This window comes from Anoplophora glabripennis, unplaced genomic scaffold (assembly GCF_000390285.2).
Source record: "Anoplophora glabripennis isolate ALB-LARVAE unplaced genomic scaffold, Agla_2.0 scaffold1067, whole genome shotgun sequence".
NCBI lineage: Eukaryota > Metazoa > Arthropoda > Insecta > Coleoptera > Cerambycidae > Anoplophora > Anoplophora glabripennis.
The window spans coordinates 59,165-72,686 of NW_019417149.1; the positions used below are offsets into that span (position 1 = coordinate 59,165).

At 31.4% G+C, this 13,522-nt stretch overlaps 1 protein-coding gene across 1 annotated transcript in view; it reads right to left on the bottom strand.

The window, feature by feature from the left end:
* LOC108914494 (extracellular matrix protein A-like) overlaps window positions 1-13,522 on the bottom strand; it is an 86,807-nt gene that overhangs the window by 57,798 nt on the left and 15,487 nt on the right. Inside the window, exon 2 of the mRNA XM_018720314.1 lies at window positions 4,200-4,268. Within this exon, the coding sequence (XP_018575830.1) occupies window positions 4,200-4,268 (69 nt within the window). The remainder of the gene's footprint in view (window positions 1-4,199; window positions 4,269-13,522) is intronic.

Here is a 13,522-nt window from a genome sequence, read left to right on the forward strand (position 1 = left end):
ATAAATCAAATCGACCCGGGAATGCTTGAACGAAGTGTAGACGGCGTTTACACACGCTTAGGACAATGCCAAATGGTACAGGGTGGGCAATTCGAACAATTTCGCTAGACTTACACAAACATTAGTGTAATTTTACTCGTTTGAAAAGTAATTTTGTCAACTTCGTCCTTTTCGGAGCCATTAATAGTGTAAGTAGACAATTATTTCTACTATTACAAATTTTATCAATTTTCCCGTATGAGTTCGTGCTCCTTGTGCTCTAGTCTCCCATTTGAAAACATGACGCAACATCTTCGAGTATACATGTTTCATTTACTCGAATAAAATACAGAAAAAAAAATCGTCGAATAACCTAACAATATCGCCTAGAGTTACAAAGTTTACCAAAAGAATGTCTTCCTTATACGAGACAAACGGTAGCCAGTAAAGTCAATATTAATTTTTTTTGGCTTGGATTGCAAATAGGTATGATGATACTCTATTGGTTGTTTATTCTCAGGAGTGAAATGCAAGACGCGAGTTTCATCATGAACACAATCGTGAACTTGTTTTATCACTTGATCAACTTGCTTCAAATACTTTGTCACGGCAGACTGTCAAAATAACTTTTAAATTTTACCGGATGCGCCAATAACAAAAATTTAACTTGATTGCATTTTACCAAAAAGTTACCCAGAATTAAAATAAAATGCTTTCAATTTAATTTCAATTGAATTTAAACGGAAAACTACGGTGTCATCAGTTTTTCTTTATATTCCACAGCTTCACATAAAATGACAAACATATACAGGGCGGTCTTAAATTGTTTCAAATTGTTTTAGGGCCTATAGAATTTAAAAAGATAAATAGGTATACCTTTTCATATAAAAATTTTTCATAAATTGCAGAATAAGGCAGATGTAAATAGTCCTTTAAGGAAGGATGGGAAATATCAATTTTTAGGATATCATAAAGTCTTTCTAGATATCTTCTTAGATGTAAGACATCGGTGCACTAATTTATTGATCTCTAAACTATTAAAAAAATTCACGCATCAAGAGAAGTACCTACTTTAGTTGTGTTACTGTTTGGAGAAATTTGAAAAGAATAAAAAAACGTCGAAGTTACGCAAGAAATAGACTTTTGAAATTAATTTCCAACGAGTGGAAATGGTCTAGGAGACTTCCTCGAAAAAAAATTTTCAAATGGTTATGAGAATTAAAAAAATCAAAGTATCCTGGACTAAAATAGGAATGTTCAAGGTACGTTGGCCCACTAAAAATGCTGGTACTGTAGTTTTTCTCCACTTTCTATAATTGGGAATAAAAACACAAAAAAAATTAAAACAAAAATTTTGTTAAGGGAGTTACACTACTGCACATTGTGATTAAACATTATCAGTGTAATGTCTTTGAATTATGATAACGCGAAAGAATGTAAATTAATGGCGGTATGTCACAGGGACAATTTTTAAATTAACAATTACACATTTAGGATCTTCCCCCTGTTTAGTCTTTAAGTTTTAATTGTTTTAACTTGGGATAAATTCAGCATGATTTTTTAAGAAGCATATGCTTAATTGGGCTGATTTCAAATTCGAATCCTTTTTTCAATTTTTTTTTATTATATTAAATTTACGTTTGTATCTGTGTTTTCTCGTCATTCCTCTCAACCTTCGCTCATTATAAAAGTAAGTGGTGTATCATTTTAAATGTTTAAACCGCTATATCATGGCGTGAAACAAACAAAAAATGACACCGATGGTGTCTGTCATCATGCTGAATTAATCACAGTTCATACACTAAATATTCCAGGAATGTATTCATTTGCATTTGATTTCAGTAACATGTCCCTGCATATCATACGAAGCCATACTCTTGCACTTGTTACAGCCGGGCAGATTTGAATGATTTCGCACTCGCTGAATTATTAATATTTTATTCAACACATTTGACCTTTGCATTTAATGTTGCAGCTAAATTTATATCTACCATTCGTCACATAAAATAGTTATGTACTTGAGGTCCATAATTGTGATTGTACCTGAAAATATCCGAAATTGATTCTGCCTTCTCCCTTATTGACACTTTTTATTATTTATAGTGGTAAATGATTACAAATTATCACAAATTTTAGGTCTGTAACATCTATTTATGTAACAAATATACAGTGTGTAATTGTTCTCAGTAAAACAAATATAGGAAACCTTAGTAGTGGGTACCTTCCTTGCAAAAGTTTTACTTGGGTCTGGTAAATATGCAGGGTGTCCCACCAGGAATCGCTACTGTCGATATCTCGGAAAGTACTGATCCGCTAAATCTGAAAATTTGGCAATCTAGCAAAGACAGTAGGGCCAACACAGCTAACATATTTGGAACTTTCTGACACTTCCGGTTATACCGGAAGTCGACATTAACTTTCTTATTTTAAATGCGACACCCTATATGTTAATGCAATTTCGGATTCTACGTGAAATTTGAAGATCACTTTATTAAATATTCCCTATACGTAATAGTTACAGATTTTGAGATATTAATTTTGAAAGAAAAAATTTGACAGGTGCAAGAGTCTGCAGAGATGCTAGTAACGCTTTTCGGGAGCATGATATCAAGCAGATTTTTGGTACATGTAAAGGGCATAGGTAACACTAAATTATAGTAGATCAACAAATTAAAACATTTAATACTAGGTGGTTCTAACTAAGTTCTTTATAAGTATTGTTAGGGTTGCCGTTACTACTTTTAGAGATATTTGCAATTTTCTACTTTTAGGACAGTTTTCCTTGTATAGGACCTATCCTATTATCAAATTGGCCATGACCAAAAAAACTCCAAAAACAATTAAAATAACTTTAGCCCAGTATATTGAAAAAAATTTGTAAAAAAATTAGTTTCAGATTGAAACTTGGTTTAATCATTAGTTTAAGCAAAAAGAAATAATATTTCCCTAAAAGTATCGGTTTAAAACAACAAGATCATTATTTAAACAATGATTATAATGTAAAAATTACCAAAAACGGAGTTTTTTAACTGTATTAAAAAGCGCTCTCCAACAGGAATTTTTCCTTTTGTTTATACTTATAGGTTTTCAAAAAACGCTTCATTTGAGACCTGCTAAATTAAAATCTTAACAATTTGTTTAAATAATTGCAAAAAAACAGCGAAATTTGAATTTGCTATAAATAGAAGAAAAGAATCATCTCTAAATTGCAGTATAAGTTGTATTTTGTTACCCTTAAGAAACCCTGAAAATTTGGTAAAAAAATATTTATTTGTTTTTGCATTCGTTTATTAGAAATAGCATTTTTTCAATTGCAAAAACGCGGTTGTTAGCGTTATAATAAAGGGCTTTATGAGGGCTCATTTGTTTCCTCTTGACTTATATTTTCAAGATATGCAATTGGAGATTGTAATTTCATAGGCTAACCTCCTCAAAAGGGCATATAAACAAATAGTCTAATTTGTTTATAAGGCTTTTCGTTAATAACTTTGCGAAGAATGAATATTTTTTAAAGCCGCTTTGATCTTCGTAATCCTGGTAATTTTTCACGAATTTAAAAAAAAAATGTTCTAGGATCATTTTTAGCCGAGATATCGTTTTTTTAAATTCATAACTTGTTTATTTATAAACATTAAAACTTGAAATTTCGGTAATAAATCAATCAACCCTTAAACTTCATAATAACGGTTAAAGATATCGAAAAAATGCATTTTATAGTAATTTTTAACCCTTTAAAAACGTCCTCGAATACATTTTTACACCTGGAATATAGTAGGGAAATAAGAAAGAAACGTTCAAAAGTGGAAATCGAGACTGCCCGAAAATTTTACGATATCTCCGGTAATTGTGGACCAATTTTAACGTTTTTTTTTTTAATTCTGGGGTAGCGCATGGAAATAATAGCAACTGCACGGCTCGTTTTGCAATAATTGATTATTAATTTGTTATAAACTATTAATTTTGTAAAAAAAAAATTTTCGAGAAATGATTATTCACAATGGTACCAATAAACAATTTTCTTAAGAGATATCGGCAGTGGCAATTCCTGGTAGGACCCTGCAGTTCACGAAGGTTTTATATTGCATATTTAAATATATGAGCAATACACTGCGTATTTGAAATTTACGGACAAGATGAATTTGGCCTAGCTGGAATTAAAGTACTTACTGTTACATTTTTTGTTATATTCTTGTATATTATAAATACATAATGGAACATACCTGAGTTATGATGACTGGTCTTGTTCCTTCTGCTATTTACAGAGTGCTTACCATATACATCATTTACACCTGAAAAAGGTAAGTAACTATTAAAATATGCATAATTTATATTTAACATTTTAATGAAACTAATACTAATAAGTTAGTCTCATGAAGATGGGTACATAGCCAAAGATAATATTTATATATTTAAATTTATTATTACATATTTAAATGTAATATTCAAATCATTTGGTATTGGTATTATGGTTGTGTTCATTACTAATACAATTAATTCAACCGAATTTGAACTTCCTTTAAAAACTCTTTTTACCTTTTAGATATAGTACATTTTTAAACGTTTTGAACTATGTACACTTATAATTAAATACTAGAATAATTATATATGTATTATCGTAGTACAGGATGTCAAACTATTGATACTGAATATCCCTAAATTGTAAGAACAATCAAATGGAATTTATGTTGAAGTTAAAAGGAGAGTTGAGCATTTCTGATAAAAGAAAACTTGGCAATAAATACACAATAACCTAAAATAAGACGAGAATTACTTAAAACTAAAGAATGTTTATCAATATGTCTGCAAATTTTTGGAATTCTGATTCTGATTCTGAAAAACCTACACTGTATATACAGGGTGTCCGCAAATTTCACCGACAACGTTTGATTGCATGTTCTCGACGATGAATAAATACGATTTACGAAAAAAAAGTTAAATACAAAATTTTTGGTTTTTGAGTTACAAGCCTTCAATGTTGTCAAAAATAAAACTAATTTAATTAATAACTTCGTAACCCTTTTACCGATCGCGTTAAAATTTGGGACATTTATTTGAACTATTATGGCGTACTATTTCTTAAAGCTTTAGTCAAATCGATATACTGGGTGATAGTTTTCTCCGGTTATCTCTCCCTTTTAACGGTCAAAACTTTTACAGTGGTCGTATTTTTTTAAAACGGACAGCAACATGGAAAAGATCGTTTTATTAAAAAAAATTGTTTGAGAAAATCGCCTACAGAAAGCCATTCTTGAGAGAAATTGCATTATTTGTAAATCTGTATGTTTCGGTTTCACGGATTTAAAACTTTGAGTTCAGTAGGCGATGAAAACAAGATGTTGATGGCTGTAGCTATCCGATAATGTCATTACTGTTGTGTTTCTTTAGGATTATCATCACTCCACACATGCAAATTATAGTTTGTGTGATGTTATCCACGGTTTCCCCAGCCACGGTTTATGACGTGCGGGAAATCATCTTTGGGATGGAGGAGCTCAGATCACCGAATTGCGGGCGGAAATTTAAACTACATTTTCATGTTTGTTGCAACTCGCTTATAAAACAATAAAAATAGAAAGAATAGGGGAACCTATAAGCAACTCAGCACCACCCCCATTATTGTCTGTCCGTCTAAGTGCTGGTAAAACATTATTATTTAAACATGTTGAGAAGAATTTTCAACTTTATGCCGGAAAAAAATTTTACCCTATCGAAATGTTCGTGTTCACAAAAATTCCGAAATGCGTCGGCTAGAGGGACCCACAAGCAACTCAGAACCACCCTCGTTTTTCTTTGGTTGCCCATCTAGAGGGTTGTAAAATATTATTATTTAAATATCTAGCAGAATTTTCAACTTTACGCCGGAAAAATTTTTTTTACCAAATCTAAACCTTCGTGTTCACAAAAATTTCGAAATACGTCGGCTAGAGGGACCTATAAACAATTCAGAACCACCCTCGTTTTTCTTTTCTTGCCGTCTAGGGGGTTGTAAAATAATATTATTTAAATATCTAGAACAGAATTTTCAACTTTCGCTGGAAAAAATATTTTCTACCCCATCTAAACGTTCGTGTTCACAAAAATTTCGAAATACATCGGCTAGAAGGACCTATAAGGAACTCAGAACCACCTTCGTTTTTCTTTGGTTGCCCGTCTAGGGGGTTGTGAAATACATATTATTATTTCAATATTTGGAGCAGAATTTTTAACTTTATACGGGAAAAAACGAAACGAGTTTAAATGGCTTTTTCCAACATAAAGTTTAAAATTCTGCCTAAATATTTAAATAATGTTATTTTACAACTCCCTAGACGGGCAACCAAAGAAAAACGAGGGTGGTGCTGAGTTGCTTATAGGTCCCTATAGCCAACGTATTTCGAGATTTTTGTGCACACAAAGGTTTAGATGGGGTAAAAAAATTTGTTTCCGGTATAAAGTTGAAAATTCTGCTCTAGATATTTAAATAATAATATTTTACAACCCCCTAGACGGGCAACCAAAGAAAAACGAGGGTAGTTCTGAGTTGCCTATAGGTCCCTCTAGACGACGTATTTCGAAATTTTTGTGTACACGAAGGTTTAGATGGGGTAAAAAATTTTTTTCCGGCGTAACGTTGAAAATTCAGCTGTAGATATTTAAATAATAATATTTTGCAACCCCCTAGACGGGCAACCAAAAGAAACGAGGGTGGTTCTGAGTTGCTTATAGGTCCCTCTAGACTACGTATATCGAAATTTTTGTGAACACAAAGGTATAGATGGGGTAAAAAATTTTTTTCCGGCGTAAAGTTGAAAATTCTGCTGTAGATATTTGAATAATATTTTGCAACCCCCTACACGGGCAACCAAAGAAACACGAGGGTGGTTCTGAGTTGCTTGTGGGTCCCTCTTGCTGATGTATTCAGAAATTTTTGTGAACACGAAGGTTTAGATGGGGTAAAAAATTTGTTTCCGGTATAAAGTTGAAAATTCTGCTCTAGATATTTAAATAATAATATTTTGCAACCCCCTAGACGGGCAACCAAAGAAAAACGAGGGTGGTTCCGAGTTGCTTATAGATCCCTCTAGTCGACGTATTTCGAAATTTTTGTGAACACGAAGGTTTAGATGGGGTAAAAAATTTGTTTCCGGTATAAAGTTGAAAATTCTGCTCTAGATATTTAAATAATAATATTTTGCAACCCCCTAGACGGGCAACCAAAGAAAAACGAGGGTGGTTCCGAGTTGCTTATAGATCCCCCTAGTCGACGTATTTCGAAATTTTTGTGAACACGAAGGTTTAGATGGGATAAAAAAATTTGTTTCCGGCGTAAAGTTGAAAATTCTGTTCTAGATATTTAAATAATAATCTTTTACAACCCCCTAGAGGGCAACCAAAGAAAAACGAGGGAGGTGCTGAGTTGCTTATAGGTTCCCCTATTCCTTCTATTTTTATTTTTTTATAAGTGAGGTGCGACAAACATGTGAAAATGTAGTATAAATTTCCGCCCGCAATTCGGTGATCTGAGCTCCTCCATCCCAAAGATGATTTCCCGCACGTCATAAACCGTGGCTGGGGAAACCGTGGATAACATCACACAAACTATAATTTGCATGTGTGGAGTGATGATAATCCTAAAGAAACACAACAGTAATGACATTATCGGATAGCTACAGCCATCAACAAATCAACATCTTGTTTTCATGGCCTACTGAACTCAAAGTTTTAAATCCGTGAGACTGCTACGCAAACCGAAACGTACAGACCTGCAAATAATGCAATTTTTCTCAAGAATAGCTTTCTGTAGGCGATTTTCCTTAGACATTTTTTTTTTAAATAAAACGACCGTTTCAATGTTGCTTCCCGTTTTAAAAATATTACGACCACTGTAAAATTTTTGACCGCTAAAAGGGAGAGATAACTGGAGAAAACTATCACCCAGTATATCGATTTGACTAAAAATTTAAGAAATATATATATGCCATAATAGCCCAAATAAATGTCCCAAACTTTAACGTGATCGGTAAAAGGGTTATGAAGTTGTTAATTAAATTAGATTTATTTTTGACTCAAACTTTTAAACTCAAAAACCAAAATTTTTTATTTAACTTTTTTTCGTAGATCGTATTTATTTATTGTCGTGAATATGCAGTCAAACTTTGTCAGTGCAAATTTGCGGACACCCTGTATACTGACATAATGCATGTCATTGTGATTATACCAAAAAGTTCCTAATTTTTTAAGCTTGTCACAACTTTGTAACATCTTCAAAGTATCTTTAATTATTTCATTAATAAAGCATTTGGAATTATATGATTTTGATTGATTCACATTATTTTTTTTTATAAAAAATATACGCAATTACATTTGTACTGTACTCAAGTTTCAGTACGAACTGTATAACTACGGAATCAATGACTTTCTTTAAAAATTAAACAGGAATGACAATAAGTACGATGTATTTTTAAAAGTTAATGGAACAAGCTTTAGTATTTTTAACAATACTGAACTAATTTTCGCTACCTACTAGAGTTTCTGGTCGAGACTTCTCGAAGCGAGAATTCCCGGGAAATCTGGCCTTACTTGAGACGAGAAAAAAGTGTCGAGAAATCGAGAAATTTAAAAATCACGCCCGTCTTAAGTTCTCGACTGGAGTTCGTTTCGTTCATGAGTTCAATTCGTTTCTCGATAAATAACTGAGCGGTTAAAGTGGTTTCTCGACTAGCTCATGATTTATTTATTTTAAGTTTTTAAGACTTTAGATTACTTTGATTATTCTTATTTTTTTAATGTACCTAGTTATAACTCTGTGTAGAAATTTTATTATAAGCCTAATGTTGATGTTGATTCTAAAAATATTTAGTTCCTGTCCTTTAGTTGATTATTTTATTTTTGTTTTGTTAATTAAAGGATTGTGATTATAAGTGATAAATTAATAGGAAAAACGCTTCTGTATCTTTAAATTAAAGCTTGTTTTTTTTAAGATTACTTCGGTTAAATTCCTTATTTACTATTTGTTTAATTAAAAGACTGCATGAATAATTGTTATTAATAACTATTGGAAGAAAGCTACGATTCAAAAACATTGAAATAAACATAAGTATAATGAAAGTGTTTAATAAAAAAACAAGTTAAAGGTTTTTAAGAAGAAGATACTCAAAGTTTAATTTAGTTTTGTTAGTAGAAGTAGAAACATAAGTAATTAATAAAAATACTGAATAAATAATAAATGTTAATGATGATTGTTAAGTATAATAGCATGTTTATATTTCGCATTGCAATACCAAAATTATGACTTTAAGTTTTAGAAGTTTCTCGAGAATTCGAGAATTCCCGGGAATTCCTAGTCGAGAATTCTCGAGCCCCGAGAAAAAAAGTAGGCCGAGAAATCAGAAACCCTACTACCTACCATATATTCTTAAAAAAACACAGCCAATAAATTAACTAATTAACACAAAATTTTTAGTTATATTTAAATAAAGATATGCAAATGTAAATAGAACTCTAATTGTAAGTACTATTACACAAAATAGGCTCGAAATTGAACATTTGCAAGGATGACAATATCATATTCTAAGGTAATAGGAATTTTGTTTTCTGTTGTAACAGAATTACCAATAAAAGCTTAGAAAATTTAAACTCCACTAAAAATAAGTCGCACCACTTCCTGTGGGATTTATTTATGTATTGTTTTGTCTTATAAAAACGATATTTATAGCTTCAGAACAATGTTTAGTACTGAACGCAACGTTATAGATACTACTCTCAAATGAAACTACATAGGTATATGTTTTTCACTTAGACGCATCAGGTTTGTTTTGTTATACAAAGTTATATGAGTTCGTACTATGAAATACATTGAAGCAAAATACTTATAAAATCTGCAATTTTGCAGGCGAATAATTCCGTCAAGTATATGAAATCAAAATTCAATCAAAAGGTTTTGAAGTGCAATTTTTCAAAAACTGATATTTCAAGGAAACTCAAACATCAGAGAATTCGTCTTTAAAAAAATTGTTATATATGGAATGCGATCGCACCCCCTGTGCGCGTATCACATTAAAAAGTGCGAAACAAAAAAGCGAAATCGACCTGTTCCGGTGTTTAAATATACAGTATATACCGTTTATCAAAAAGATAATATTACCAGGCTATTCAACACCCATCAAAATACCCATATACCAAATTTGATCGAGTGTATATTGAGTGTTTTTTTATGGGGTGCCAAACTTCGAAATATCAGACAACTAAAAATTGTTATAAGCAGGTCAAAGATTGCTATGAAAGTGAAAACAAGTACCAATCGCACAAAGAAAAAATACAGACACTATAAATTAATTGCGACCACAGATGTAGGTGATGAATTATAAATACTAAGTTGTTAAACAAAAAATTGCTAAACAATTTAAATAAAATTTTAGTTTTCTACACCAAACCTCCATCCAGTCGAACACATTTTTCCAATCGTCTTAAATTTAAAAATACTTTACATAACTTTTATTTTGTAAGATAAATATTCTTCTATAATTGAAAGACAAACTTACGTGAATGAATGAAATAATTTTAAACAATGTTTTAAACAATAATACAGGTAGGCTATAATGAAAAATGAAAACTTTATTGTTGATATTTTTTATGTTTAAACTAATTGATAAACTAGTTATGAAGTAAGAATCTCTTGCAGTTATGGCAGAATATTTATCTTTACAAGAACAAATAGAGATTGCTAAAATGAGGGGTGGAAACTATGGAAATGTTTTAGAGAAGTTGAAGAAATCTTTAATGAGCAGCACCAGAATAAAACTATATCTTACGTTACTGTTCGCAGGACCAACAAGTTGTTTGAAGAAACTGGTAAGAAACTTAGTAATTAATATTATGTAGTATGTATTTGATTGTTAAACTTATTTGCTAATTGTGGGTACAGTATCCAAAAAACACAAAATAACTGTTGTTCCAATAAATCACCAACAACAATTACAATATTTTTATAATAACCCAAAAAGTAATCTCCGAAAGGCCAATTTGGTGTTAAACTGTTCAAAAAACAAATTTCATTGTTCTCTAAAAAACATAATATAAAATCGTTTAAGCCCAAGTTTCTTCAGACATTGGAATAGGGTGATGAGGAAAGCGAATGAACTTTTGTTTGTGGGTACAGGGAAATTATTTAAATGATGATAATTTACTGGGAAATATTATTTTTACTTATGAAGCTACCTTTACTGCAAACGGAACCGTATCTTCTCAAAATATCAGATTTTGAAATGAAAATAATCTTAATTTTGTAATTGCAGCAAAGAGGCAGAATTCACAGTTAATATGTTTTGCGGAATTTTAAAGCATAGGATAAGAGATCCCTTCTTTTTTATAATAACTTAAATTGTTAAGTATTTCTTCAGTTTATGAATAATGAATTATGGGGCATTATACAGGATAAGTATTTATTTACAGTTGGATGAAACTCCAATCCACAACACTGTTGCAGTCATTAATTGGCTTAATCACCATTCACCAGTTTCGGAATGGAATCCAGTAGTACAATGGCCACCAAGATCCCCTGATTTGTCCCCTATGGACTTTTACTTTTGGAGTTTTATTAAACAAAAAGTTTATAAAAGCAGACCAAGGAATTTGGATGATCTCATGAATCGCTTAAGACAAGCTTGTGCAGAGATTACTCCACAACAGTATTAAAGTGTATTGTGTAAAGTATTTTCAAATTTAAGAAGACGATTGGAAACATGTGTTCGACTGGAAGGAGGTTTTTGGTGGAGAAAACTAAAACTTAATTTAGATTAACGGTTTGCAATTTTTTGTTTAACAACTTAGTAGGTATTTATAATTCATTACATTTTTTTGTACATTATTTGTACTGTGGACGCAATTAACAATGTTAAATTTCTAGTGTCTGTACTTTTTCGTTGCCCGATTGGTACTTGTTTTCAATTTCATAACAATCTTTGATCTGCTTATTATAATTTTTAATTGTCTGATTTTTCGAAGTTTAGCAGCCCATATGGATATTTTGATGAGTGTTGAATAGCCTAGTAATATTATCTTTTTGATAAAAAAATGCCTAATACCATTTTCTGAAAAAACGACCCTTTTAAAAAATCATAGTAGGCCAGGCTTTTGTCACATCCCTTCAGGGTGCTATTTGTAAAATAAATGGCTTGCGGAACGTCCACAACCTTCTCACATTTTCAGGTGTTAACCTGAAAAACGCGACACACTGTATAATAAAAGTTTTATAAATTGTATTCCAAACTTTTGGGTAGTATGGTATAATATCAATTATGAACCTTTCTCCTATTCCCACTAGTTTAATTCAAGTTTTAGGTTTAAACCAATAATCTCAAACATCTTCTATAGATACAACAAAAATTTATATTTAGGATTTATTGCTTACTTAAGTTTCCGCAGAAGTAATAACTTATTTACACTACCATAAACGTAAATAGCGTAGGAACTCATTTGATTTTAAAATTGATAATCAATTGCCTACACATGTATAAAAATAAAGCATGGGTAACAAACACCTTACGGATATTGTAATGCTTCTTGCAGTGATATTAATGACACTAAATGCCGCCATAAACTATAAGGAATAATAGAATTCTCCTGTTTTATAATTTGTAAATAAAGAAATTGTTGTATATGTGACACCAAATGGTCATAAAAATTGCGTTGTTTCCACCCACTAAGTTAATAAAATCTAATTTTAAATATATTACATATATCTTGTGAATACTGAAGTATGCTAATAGATAAATATTTGGTAGATAGGTAGTACTCTTATAAATTTTATTTGTCAACCCACAACCATTAATAGAGATATTAGGTATATTCTTACCATGTCAACGACTAGGTTCTAATAGCCGGTTCTATTAAATTTACGGATCGGCAGCTTTTAACTAAAAACAATTCAGATTCGCTGGTCGGATTTTCCTAGGAGTTAGCAATATTGAACATATTACGTGAAACAACTACTCTGCGGATTAATGCCCCGACCAGCCTTGAATTGCACCAACAATATCTAGTAAACAACGAGGCCATTCGTCAGCAGAATCGCCCGACATATACTGGTTTCGAACTTAAGTATGAATGAGATATAATAAAGTGCCACATCTGTGAATGGCCACTGCTACTCACTCAATGCCTAGACCTTTAGAACAGCCAAACTGGCAAAGAGTGACCTGCCATTTCACAAGTGCTATAAAAACAGGACCTATGTCACTACTTGTAAAAATAATTTTAATGGACGATATAATACAAAGCTGATAGGGGCAATATTTCGCAATATCATCACATTCCAAAAAAGAGGCAGTTTGTGTTTAAACTACTAGAAAACAGTAATAAATGTAATATATAACATCGATAAAAGTCTAAAATATCAAATTTGAGGCCGTCCATCGCAATGTCCACCTGAATTCTGACGATCTACAAATCATAATTTTTTAGCGTCAGCTTTACATATAACGCTATTTATTTAAAAGAATGAACAAAGAATCTCATAAATTAAGTTATTGTCGCCAAACAACCCTAAAATAAATTTTTATTATGC